Source organism: Notamacropus eugenii, chromosome 1 (genome assembly GCF_028372415.1).
Source record: "Notamacropus eugenii isolate mMacEug1 chromosome 1, mMacEug1.pri_v2, whole genome shotgun sequence".
In the NCBI taxonomy this organism is placed as follows: domain Eukaryota; kingdom Metazoa; phylum Chordata; class Mammalia; order Diprotodontia; family Macropodidae; genus Notamacropus; species Notamacropus eugenii.
In genome coordinates this window covers 75710176-75723497 of record NC_092872.1, presented here as the reverse complement: position 1 = coordinate 75723497, position 13322 = coordinate 75710176, and the positions used below count along the sequence as shown (strand labels likewise).

The window sequence follows — 13322 nt, the reverse complement described above, 5'->3', positions numbered from 1 at the left end:
TTTATCTTTCTATAGCCACAAAGAGGAGAAGGCTGAAGTATTCATAGAAACTAGTCACTAATCAGGGATGGAGAAGTTGAGGCCAGAGCAGAAAGTACAGAAAAAAAAATATTATTTCATTTTCTTCCAAGTTCTAAGTGAAAAATTCCATATAAAAACCTCTCCTCCACCCACCTTTCTGCCCCAGAAAAATAAACAAAACAGAAAACTTTAAGTCACATGAAAAGTCACATATAGCCACAAATCTCCTTGATTTTAGTTATTCAAGAAAAAAGAATTAGACCTATGATTTCACTGGCACAGGGAATTCCCATGTGAGGAAACTCCCTCTCTGAATGCAAGTTAGCACTTTCTCTGCAACTGCAAGTCTTAGATAGTTGCCTAGAGTAGGAAAGGTTAAGCAGTTTGCCCAGAGTCACACAACCAATCCCTGTGAGATGCAGGACTTGAACCAAGACCTTCCTGGCTTCAAGGCCAGCTTTCTAATCATCCTGCAATACAGCCTCTCTTGAATTTTCAACAAAAGCAAAGCTCAAAGCAGTGAGAAAGCTGAAATTTGCATCTGAATTGTCAGACTTCCTTGTGCTGAGCTGTTCAGAAAACATGGTGGCTGTTGGGAGCACAGAGAGTAGGAGAGGGTAGCAAGAGTGAACATTCTAATGGGGAAGAGGAGTGAAGACCAGAGAAGGACTTATGGTACAGGAGGGGCAGCTAGGTGGTGCAGTGGATAGAGCACCAGTACAGGAGTCAGGAGGACCTCGGTTCAAATCTCGCCTCAGACACTTGACACTCACTAGCTGTGTGACCTTGGGCAAGTCACTTCACCCCAATTACCTCATCCTGGGTCATCTCCAGTCATCCTGAGGAATATCTGGTCACTGGATTCAGATGGCTCTGGAGGAGAAGTGAGGCTGGTGACCTGCACAGCCCTCCCTCGCTCAAAACAAGGTCAAGTGCAAGTCATGTCATTATTTCTCTGATGGCATGGTCTTCTTCGGCAACGAAGGACACACACACACACACACACACACACACACACACAGAGTATGTTTCAAGTCATCTCTACTCTCTCCCAATTCTGGCCTTCAGGTCAAAATGGATGGCATGTAAACAGTACATGCTCAGTTAAGTAGTTGATAAAGAAGATGATGATAGGAATGATGAGAATGAGGAAGATGATGATGATGTGTCCTAATAGCTTCTCAGCTCATTGTAAGAAGTAGCAAAATCTGTAACATTTTGGTTGGGTAGGCATTTTTCTCAGAAGAGTAACCAAAACCCAGAGTAGCAAACTTCATAAGAATTATAGCCACTATGCAAGTGACCACCACTCCAAAGGCATAAAAATTAATAAATTAAATTAAATCTGGTTAAAAAGAAATCAGATCATCACCAAGAAATAATTTTAATGAATCAAAAGTAGAGCCCCTAAAAGATGAGGAGGATAAATATTTATCCAAAAAAAGTCAACTTTTAATTGTCTTCATTAATAGAGGGGAGTACACATAGATAATCCAGAAAATATTTACATTTTGTTTTGAAATATGTGGCTTTTGAATATGGATGTGGTTGCTCTTCTAGGAATCTAATTTGATAAAATTATCATGAAAACTTGACTTAGGAAAACCTGGGAGACTGCCCAGCTGTTTAACTCCTCCATGCTGAGAAAACAGAGTTCAAGCAGAGCAGCCTCTCTCCAAATGCCTCTGTGGTAGGCTTAGGTATCAAAGGACTTCCCTACTGGCCAACAACTTCCATGCCAAGCATCCATAAGGATGTCAGTAAAGCAAGGAATCCATGGAAATCAGTTTTGCCAATGAAATGATAAGTAAAGCTTGTCTAGGATAAAGCAAAAATTAAAATACACCCATGGAAAATCAAGATATGATTCCAACTTTTACTATTTTTTCCCCAAATAGACAATCATTCCCTTCTAAAGTCCTAAAATTCACTAAAGTTGTTTTGGTATGGCAACAAATTGAATATAAAGGAAGCATGGAGAGGAGAGAAGTCAAGAGGAGCTGAGTTCCAACGTGTGACGTTAGCTCTGGGACTCAGGATAAGTCACAACCTCTCATTTCCCCTAGTCAACTTTGTATGACTAAAGTGTCAAGCTGCCAATCTGCACCTATACAGGGAGATTCCATATTCAGAATAATAACCCACATTGCTTAGGTGCCTAGAGGCAGCTTGTGGCATGGTGGATAGAGCTCTTGACCTGGAGTCAGGAAGTCATGAGTTCAAATCTGTCTCAGGCAGTTACTAGCTGAGGGGCTCCGAACAAGCCCCTTCACCTCTGCCTCACTTTCCTCACTTCTAAAATGGAGATAATAATAGCACCAACTTCTCCAACTGTTGTAAGGATTACAAGAGATAATGATTATAAAGCACTTAACACAGTACCTGGTACACAGTATTGCGTGTTTACACTAAATAAATGCTTGTTTCCCCAAAATAAATAAATGCTGTTTCCTTTCTTCCTTTCTATACAGATGATACTATGCACACAGAGTGAAAATAATAATAACCCCCCTCCCAACAAATCTAACTACATAAAACAGCTTTGTCTTGGTTCAAAGAATCAACAATATGAGAATTACACAGGAAGGACATTGAAATCATCTGGTTCAGCCCCTTGTTTTCAGGTGAGAGCAATAATGTTTAAATGGCTGTTTTGGGCATGTCATGCACTTTCTTTACATCAACATTGTAAAGGTGATAGTGCCAGTATTATTTCCCCATTTTACAGATGAGAAAACTGAGACTCAGAGAGATAAAAACGACTTGTCCATGGTTATGCAGCTAGCAGAGTCCAGCATTGGGACTAGATTCTTTGATGCCCAGTCCAGCAGTCCCTTTCCTATTATACCCAACTTCCTCTGCTTTCTTCAAACTAAGTATGATTTTCCCATTTTATAGATCACTAAGGAAGTAGAGTGAAGAGCTGGCTCTCTTAATTGAATAACTGGCTTAATTCTCACATCACTAGAATTACTGTATTTTTCTTTATCATCACCAAAAATTGAAACATCACTCTGCTTTTCAGGCTTCTGACCTTTTTTTTTTTACCCCAGTCTCCTTTCTTCTACCATGTTACACAATGACCCCTCCATTAGATAGGGGTTAGGGTGATTGCGTTTTTAACTCTACCTTTCCTTCAAGAACTCAAAGCCCTTAAAGGAAACTTATCAGGCTCCCAGAGGAGTCCAGGGTCCAGTCTAAACAGTTTTTAAGTTGTTGGGCTTTTTTAAACAATCTATCCCACCTTTCCACACACAACAAACAAACAAACAAATAAATCCTGTTAATGCGGATAGCCATTTAGGTGCTTCTGGAGACCAATGGAACTGAAGTCAGCAAAATCTAAATTCAAATACAAGCTTAGCCACTCTCTGGGTGACCCTAAGCAATCCACAATCTCTAATCTCTGATGCCTCATCTGTAAAATGGGGATAATAAGAACACCTAGCTGTGAAGGTAAAATGAGATATTTGGAAAACATTTTGAAACCTTTAAGAGCTATATGGAATGCTATTTAACTACTACTACTGCTACTACTACTACTACTACTACTACTACTACTACTACTACTACTACTACTACTACTACTACTATCACCGTCACCACCACCACCACTACATGAGGATCCTGGGGCAAAACAAATGGGAGTTGACATTCACAGAAACAACATTTCTTTGTTCAGTCTTGTCTGACTCTCTGTGACTTCATTTAAGGGTTTTCTTGGTAAAGCTAACTGGAGTGGTTTGCCATTTCCTTCTCTAGCTTATTTTAAAGATGAGGAAATTAAAGCAAATAGGGTTAAATGACTTGCCCAGGGTCTCCCAGCTAATAACTGTCTGAGGCTGCACTTGAAATCAGGATGAGAAGTCTTCCTGACTCCAGGGACCACACTCTATCCATTATACCACCTAGCTGTCAATGTGTTTCTACTTTTATCTGATATCCTTGAGTGGAAACAAACGTATTTTAACTTCACTTTGGATCTAATCTTTGACTTCTTTCAGAGAAAATACACCTTCTCTGTCTGAGGCTAAGCTAGAGCAGGTACCCCTATTGCCTGAGAAATAGCTTACAGCATCATTTTCTCTGGAAACCTTCACCTCCTTCCTCATAAGTTATAAACATCCCCTAACAAAGCCCAGTTCTACTAGGGATAAAGGACTCCTACAATTGTAAACTCCAGCATAGAAAGGGAAACACATTAGCATGGGAAACCTGGGGAGCATTACAGAACCCTCTAGGCCCAAGCGAATATGGAAACAAGGAACCCCCCCCCCTTTTTTCCCTTTAATAAAAGCCTTCTTCCAAAGGAAATTAGTAAAGCTTTTGTGTATAGCTGCCAAACAACTAAGTGAATAGAGCAGGTCTCTCAGAAGTCCCAGTCTGACTTGAGCAGCCTCATTGTTTCATGAATGATAAAATATAGCTAACAGAAACCCAAATTCAGAATCTGCAAGAAAAAATAAGACTTAGTGATAGTGTCTCTGATTACCTAAAAGGCTTAACTTCAGCGTTGTGCATCAGGACTTTCTTATGCTTTGCAGACCTATCATGAGTTGTATGATGAGTTGAACCCAAATTCCCCAATGATTTGCTCATCTTATCTTTGCTGGTATTCCCTCCAACTAAGCAGACCACAGCTTATCTGCTACTGCCATCCTATGGGACTCTTGTCTGGGTTCTCCCATAAATCATCACCAGGAGGTTCACCCAGCAATCTGAGGGGCTTCTTTTCTTTCTCTTGAAGCTGGGGTGGGATAAGACTAACTCATTGTGAATTGTCATCTTTCATTAACTTATCTGTGCCTAATTATATCTTAGTTTATAAACTAGAGTACTTTAAAATATTTGTCATATTTAACATTTATGCAGCCACTTGGACGTGTCTACTTGGAGGTTGACAAAGCTTTTTACATACACTAACTCAGTAGATCACTGAAAAATAGATACTATTTTACTGATAAGGAAACTGAAGCTGAGAGAGAGCCCTTCTATACTGCTTCAAGGTTTGCAAAGTGCTTTATATATGTCATCACTTGTTTCTCACTACTCTGTAAGGTAGGAGGTATCATTATCCCCATTTTATGAATGGGAAAACTGAGGCCAAGAGAGGTTAAATGACTTGCCTAGGATCACACAGCATGTAAGTGACTGCAGCAGGATGTGAATTCTGGTCTTCCTGACTCCAAGTTAACATTATATCCACTGACCCACTTAGCTGTCTAAAATTTGGCTGTTTATATAGTCACTGAATGTCAGAGGCAGAATTTCAACTCAGGTCTTTCTAACTCAAGGTCTAAGACTCTGTCTACCAAATTAAATTTCTTTTATCTATCCATCTATCTATCCATCTATCTATCTATCTATCTATCTATCTATCTATCTATCATCTATCTATCCATCTGTCTATCATCTATTTATTTCTAGTTTTCAACATTCAGATTTCTAGCATTTTGAGTTCTAAATTTCTCCCCTCCCTTTCCTTTCCTTCTCCAAGATGGCGTGCAATCTGATGTAGGCTATATATGTACAATCATATTAAACATATTTCCACATTAGTTATGTTGTGAAAGAATAGGAACAAAAGGAAAAAACCATGAGAAAGAAAAGAGAGAGAAAGAGAGAGACAGAGACAGAGAGACAGAGAGAGAGCGAGAGAAACAGAGACAGAGAATATAGTATGCTTTAATCTGCATTCAGACTGCACAGTTCTTTTTCTGGATGAAAGTAGCATTTTCCATCATGGATCTTTCAGAATTGTCTTAGATCGTTGCGTTGGTAAGAAGAACTAAGTCTATCAAAACTGGTCATTGCTTAATGTATTAAACGAAATTTTTTGGCAAATGCTCCTCAATTGGGGCTTTTCAGTAGTCCCTATGTATAATTCCAGATTAATAATAATAATAGTAATAGCTAATATTTATATAGTGCTTACTGTGTGCCAAGTTATGAAGTTTAAAATGTTAGAGTTTAGGCTAACTTCTGTTCTCCATTTTTTGCTTTTCAGAACAAAGTGCAAAACATTTTAAAGGCTCATCTGAAAGAAAAAAAGACATTAGGGATGAATGGGAAGGAATGAGGAAGAAAAAAGAAAGATTATAAAATTAGAGGGCACAAGAAAAGTGAAAAAACAAAACCAGAGAAAGAAAATGATGGGGAAAAAAGAGGCTTGAAAGAGACAAATATGAATAGGGTGTGTTTTCTTAATTAGAAAATTATTTTAAGAAATGTCTATGATCTGTACAGGAAAGTCAGAAAAAAAGTATTCCTTGCAAAGGTTACCAAAGAAGAAAAAATCATCCCACTGACATTTGTAAAAATAAAATTCATTCCTTTGGAGGCTTTTCTGTGCCTTGATCAGTTTCTAGAAAAGCAGCATGGTTTGAATGAAAAGAGTCCTGTATCTAGAGCTTGAACACTTTGGTTGAACAGGCTCTAAGACTTCCTATGAGGCTTACTTTGACATACTTCTTCCAGATCAGGATCTACCTAGAACTACCTGGCGTTTTCTTCTCCCCTCCGCTTACCACCCCACCCCAACTTCCTCCCAGCCTCAGAGCTTTTCAGTTCATTTGATGCTTTGTTTTCTTTTAGAGTATAAACAGTCAGGACCCTTTATGCTGTTTTGTTCATATTTATATCCCCAAGACTTTGCACAGGGCCAGGCACAGAGTAAGAACTTAGTAAATGTTCTATCTATCTATCCTCTATCTACCATCTCCATCAAACTATCTACATATCTACTTATCTACCTACCAATCTGTCTCTGTTGTTTCTATATGTCAATCTATCTACATATCTACAGTTTCTCTTAATTTGTCTACATATCAATCCACCTATCTACATATCTTTCATCTCTAATAGCCTATCTATACATCTATCTATCTACATATCTACGTATATCTATCATCTCTGTCTAAACTCCACCTACTATGTTTATCAATCTACATATTTATCTACATATCTTCCTCTCTACCTAGCATCTCTATAGCTCTATCTACACATCTATTATTCTATCAACCTGTCTAGCTACCTCTCTCTCTCCTTCCCTCCCTGCCTCCCTCTCTCTTTTTCCTTCTCTCTTTCCCTCCCCCTCTTTTTGTTACTCCCTTCCTCTTGGTCTCTCTACTTCCTTCCCTCCCTCTCTCCCTCCCCCTCTTTTCCCCTCCTTCTCTCTCCTTCACCCTTCCCTTCTCCCCCTCTCTACCCCATCCCTCTCTCTTTCTCCCACTCTCTCCCAACTGTAGGCAAGCTTCGACATCTATAAAATAAGGGAATAAGAGGAATCTGATATCCTTTCCAGCTGTAAATGCTATGATTAAGACCTGTGACTATGACTGAAACTGATCAGGTTAAAGCCATCCAGCTCAAAGCTTATACAGATCTTATACACATCTTATATACAAGCACCAAAGCTTTTCACCATTTCTTAACAGGCTTGTGGGGGAAATGCGGTGCGGCATTTTCTAAAACATTGATGCTAAAACAGTTTAAAGGCTTAGAAAAAAAATCCTGAATATGTTCCTGTCTCTTTGATTTTGGTAATTTAGTTTGTTTTCAAAGGTTAGATACATATTTACAATGTTCTGCAATGAAATAAATCAACCCAAATTATACTCCTGTTTTTCCTAGGACAACCCAAATACTGTTACCAATGGAAACACGTACTCGCTTTGTAAAGCATATCTGTATGAGTCATGAATACAAAAAGAGAAAAAGTTCTTACCATATCTCCAGATATGAGGGAGAAAAGTTACTTGATTTTATCCTTACATTTTCCATTCTTACCACCTGCCTATGGTCAAAGCATTCACTGGACGAACTGCAATTTCTCTCTATCAGCTGAATTCTTAACATTCCATCTTAGTCAAGGCAATTCAAGTCAAAGAGCACTTATTAAAACCCTACTATGTGTCAGGCACGGTGCTACCACTTTGTCTCTGTTTGCCCCATCATGACTTTCAAGGAATTAAGTCAACATTTACTAAGTGCCTACTGTGTGTCAGACACTGTGAAGTTAATTGTTGATCTAATATGTTATTCTTCAAAGGGTACCAAGATACACTTTAAGTTAAATCTTTGGGCCTTTCTACTGTCTAGAGACAATGGTAGATGGCAGGAAAGCTTAAGACATCAGCCCAGAAGAAAAGAAAGTCTCCAAAGCCTTTTCATAAACAAAGTCTCAGAGATAAATATGGCATGGGCAAAAATTTGACTAAAACTCCTTGAAGAGATTAGAAAGAGTTTAAAAAGAAGTTTTAAATTGTTTTAATAAATGAAATGAGAGTGTTTGAAGAAAAATGGGAAAAATGAGAGCAGTGGAAGAAAGAACTGGAAAGGCCATCGGCAGTTTGGCCTAAGAGGTCCAAAGCCTTGCCTAAGCAACAAATTCTAGAAACAAAGGCAGACAAAGAGGTTTTTAATGAGACGTCTTCCATGATTGTAGGACTATAGCTCACATGGCGTTAAAAACCACATTGTTGCACGACAGCTTACATCTACATAAAACTTTAGAGTAAAATGCACTTCCATGAACATTATCTTATTTTTTTATGTAATGTTAATCCTCATTTATATTTTATCAACTGCATTCTCCACTAAAGTTATAACTACAGTGCCTCACTGTTGAAGAGAAGTGATCCAGAATTCTAAAAAACTACCAACCAATCAATGGGCATTAATATAGTGCCTACTATGTACCAGGCACTGGGATAGATGCTGGCTATCAGCTGAGGTAAAGCTCTGGCAATTTCTGCCAAGCTGGAGAGACTTCAAGTACCAGCTCAGTCTGCAGTCTGAGGACCAGCCAAAAGGTTGACCCTATGTGATTGCCGTTTTTTGGTTTTTGTTTTTGTTTTTGGTCATATAGCAACTCATGAAACTGTTTACCAAAGCATGGCAAGATGGTGACCTGTATTGGTGGGAGAGAGCACCCACACTGATCAAATCATGCATCTTTTTCAGTCTTGTAATTAGGAAAAAAAAACCCCAACCCTATGAGGTAGATAAAGGCAGTTGTGACTACCTCCATTCTACTGATGATGCAACTGAGGCTAAAAGAAATGAAATAACTGATAGTAGCACAGCTAAAAAAATGGCAGAGGCAAAAGTCAACTCTGGGTTTTTTTTACCCCAAGTCTAATGCTTTAGGGTTTTTTCCCCCACTACATCATACTTATTCTTTCAGTAAGATCTCCCATGGTTTCCATCAACGAAGGTCACAAAAAGTAACAAAAAGAACTAACTACCATATCTATCTGGAAGTTCACTCGGTTTTGTTTTTTAACTTTCTGAATAGTAAGTCATCTTCTCAGCCTCTCAAAAAATATTATGGTCCAATTGTTCCATAAATCATTTTTTCACAGGTCCCCTAAAAAAGATTATAGAAATAGTTTCTTTACTTACAGATGTTGACAACTGTGTTTTCTGACTTTCTGGCACATACTTCTTCCTTTCCAAAGTTGATCCAAATGTCTTTTCAACCCAGACCTGAAACTGCTTCCAGCTCACACTTAACCCATGTGGAACTTAAACCTCCTAAGTTTTGTTCCCATTAAGCTTATGACTTTTAGAATAATGAATTCTTTGCTGAAAAGTATTTCCAAATATTTATAAGATTATTTTAAAGATACAGTTACAAGAGAAATCTTTTGCTCTCTGGGTCTCAATTGTAGAATTAGCTAAATGGAAACATAAACCATAATCAACTAGTGATTTTTGCCCCTTCTATAACTCATAGTTTTAGAGAAATGACTGAGGCACAGAGACTAAGTGGTTTGTCCATGATCACACAGCTAACAAGAGTCATAAGTGGGATTTGAACTTAGATATTTCTGACTCCAAATCTAACTATCCTTTTCATTATTGCCCCTAATCCAGTATTAGAATGGATAAATATATCAAGATGGGCTTATGTGTTTAAAAAGTCATAAAGGAAATCTGGTTCTTCCTGAAAATCATCACTGAATTATTTTTAAAAATAAAAAGCAAATTCCAATCTGTCATGCTTCTACCCCTTACCAAGCATGATCTATGGATAGCAGCAGTTTTGGACTCTTCTAACAGGTATGCAGCTTTGATGGACAAAGTTACAAGAGACAGTTCTGAAAATGTGTTTGTTAACTGAGCCCAGAACCTAGGCTAGCACATCAGTTTCACCACAGACACATGAGATCTGCTAAATGGGAAATACACACACACACACACACACACACACACACACACACACACACACTACCATCACCACCACCACCCACTATGCTGCCTGCCTTCCCACAAGGGTCAGGGTACCAGCAAAGCACAGCCATGGCACACAGAGACACAAGCTGAGAACCAGGACCCAAAAGCAACTCTAGTTGTATTGCCTCACTAGAACCAGAATCCTGTTTTCCTCTCCATGGGCTTTTAGTCTTTTGGATCAGCAGAGCTATAAGGGTCTAGTTTCACAACCACAAACAAGGATTGATCATACAAGCATTGATCATCCCATTTAATATACTGGGCTGCAGTAGGCTTGGAGTGGGAAGGAATGGCATGAAAATACTAGAGCCATCTCCCAGGCTGCAAATCGACCTCCACTTCTTTCCTCTGCATTTCCACTGTGCTGCCTTCCTTGTCCATTCGTTGGGAATTTCATAGAGTCACTTATTCCTTGTATTCTCCCAACTCTGGGCATTTCCACTGGTTTTCTCTCTGATCTGGTCCTCTCTCTCCATCCTCATCACTACCTCCTGGTTTCCCTCAAGTACCAATTAAAATACCATCTTCTACAGGAAGATTTAAGATCCTCTTAATGTCAGTACTTCTCTTAGGTTCCAAAGTCCTTGGTTGGAAAACTCTGGGAGTAAAACCAACTCATACACAAAGGGAGAACAAGAATAGATAGCTAAGATGACCAAGCTGGTTATCTTAGTTCTACAATTCAGTCTTGCTCTATACCACCAATAACCCTTCAATAGCTGTCATATGACTGGATTCTCTGGAATCTACATAACTATCCTTAAGATCACAAGTGTCAAAAAGAGGTATCTTATAAAAATCTGTTTACTGGGAAGAGGTAGGAATAGTTCCCCAACTTCCGCCAATCTGATGAGCTGTTGTCCTGTCTGAGCACTAACTTCCCTCTTTTGTCATTCTCCACACTACCTCTCCTCACAATAAGGTCACATTCATTCTCATCTCCACTAATTGTCCCATGGTCAGGAAAGAGAGAGCCACATCTCAGCTGAACTGAAGCTGCTGAATCATCTGAAGTGGCCAGCTGGGTTTTGTCCCTAAGCACAATCCCTGATACTTTGGGGCAGCCACTCAAAGCATTACATGTAAGGAAATGAAGCACTACTAGATTGAATCAATGTATAGGAAGGAAAAGATATTCTTACATTAAAACTGAAAATACCAAAGTGGACATATTACAGAAACCTAACCCTGAAATGTGATCTAACCCTTATATAACAGGTCCCAAACAGTTTAACCCAAGGCAAAACTGTGCTTTTCCCCCAGCCTCTGTCCCCATCCCCACCCCCATATTCCCCATCTTTAGGAAGGCAAATGTCCTTTTCGTTGTCAAAATCTACTCATTGGAAAGGATCATATACCAGTCAGTAAGTGTAAATTTAAATGCATATATTCCCTCTCTTAAAGTTATTAGCCTTGTGTCCAATTAAAGAATAAAATCCTCCTCCTCCACCACCACCACCACCACCAAGGGAGTACCATGCATTAATAAGCAGGTAGAAGAGATTTGGGGTGGAGTGGGAGGGCTTCCTTAGACCCTACCTCACACGCTACTGGTAAGATTTCATGAACTTGGTAAAGAATACAGAACCGTAAAGCTGAGCACATGAAAGATATTTTTCTGGTTTCACAGACTTTATAAGGCATTTCAATGCTATTTTAAAATTCCCTTCCAAGTTCTCAAAAGATATGAGTGATTAAGAGGAATAGTCATAATTACATTAATACATTATGCCAGTTACTGCAGATACATATAAATAATTGTTCAAGTCTATATTCAAGCACCAGTAAGAGAATAAATAAATCAAACCCTGTTTTAAACCACTGAGCATAAATCATCCATTTGCCCCTCATAAATGGCTACCTATAAGAATACACAGAGTACAAAAAAAAATTCCATGTATAGGATATATAAGTATGAGGTTTAAAACCTGAATCACAACTCCCAAATGGTCAAAATTCTCTATTTCATGTGACAGTAGCACTTTGACTCGACTTTCTTCTAAAATACACAATAACCTAGAAGTGTTAGGATGCAGTTTGGAAATCTCTGCACAGGTCAACCATCAATTCTCAGATAATCATTAGCATAGTGCCTGGCACTTAGCTTAATAAATGTTTACTGAATTGAATGGAAAATTAAATAGTTCTTCACCCAACCATTTGGCATCAAATATTCTTTTTCTTACTAAAAAAGTCATTCTTATCCAAGAAGTTCCAAAGGAATTACAAACTCATTTTTTCTTTTTCTTTCTACCTCTACTATTTATATAGCAAGAGCTGAGAGCCTTGAAGAAACAAGGACATGAGTATCATTATGCAAGGATTATGGAATCCAATGCAGAGAAAAAGACCTTTCCTTGTGCATAGCAAGTACTTTCACAAACTGTCCCTCTATGCCTGTCTTCATCCCTCTGACCTGTCTCCTGAAAGGAAGACTTAAGTAGCAATTGCCTATGTGACCATTTGTGACCATATCACAAAAACCAACTACTCAGGTGACAAGATTTCTGTCTTGTAAATCAGTCCTTCTTTAAAAAGATTTTTATAGCAAGAAGTCCAGTGGATTTTAGAATGGTTATAGTTTGTTCTATCATCTGCCTCCCACTATAGTTTTAGGACCCAGTCATCTTAATTCCAGCACTCTAGCAATCCTGTGCCTTGAACAACAAGTTAGCATCACTCATATTATCCACACAAAAATGGAAATACATGCCATTCTTCTTACCTTTCATGCCAAACTTGGAGTGTCTTCCAAACTTAAGAATAATGAGCATTATCACCAAACCAGTGCATACCAATGCTGCAATTCCCACCACGACATAGACCTTTAAAAAAAAAACAGTTAAAAGTTTTGTTGAACAATACCACTCAGCCACATCAGGGCACATTTCTGTAACACTCTATGGTTTATAAAGCTTTCCTCACAATGACCTTGTAAGGCAGGTCAAATAATCTGATTGGTCTTCGAGTAAGTTAAAGCCTGTAAAAAAAAAGGCCAACTCCATGGTTTTGGAATAGGGACTGGACCTATGATTACATTGGTATAGAGAACTCCCAGGGGA

The 13322-nt window shown here is 38.6% G+C and overlaps 1 protein-coding gene across 3 annotated transcripts in view; it reads right to left on the bottom strand.

Annotated features, from left to right (window-relative positions):
• NTRK2 (neurotrophic receptor tyrosine kinase 2) overlaps positions 1-13322 on the bottom strand; it is a 405509-nt gene that overhangs the window by 279095 nt on the left and 113092 nt on the right. For all 3 annotated transcript variants that reach the window (XM_072605907.1, XM_072605913.1, XM_072605917.1), the window contains exon 11: positions 12986-13085. In XM_072605907.1, the coding sequence (XP_072462008.1) occupies positions 12986-13085 (100 nt within the window). The remainder of the gene's footprint in view (positions 1-12985; positions 13086-13322) is intronic.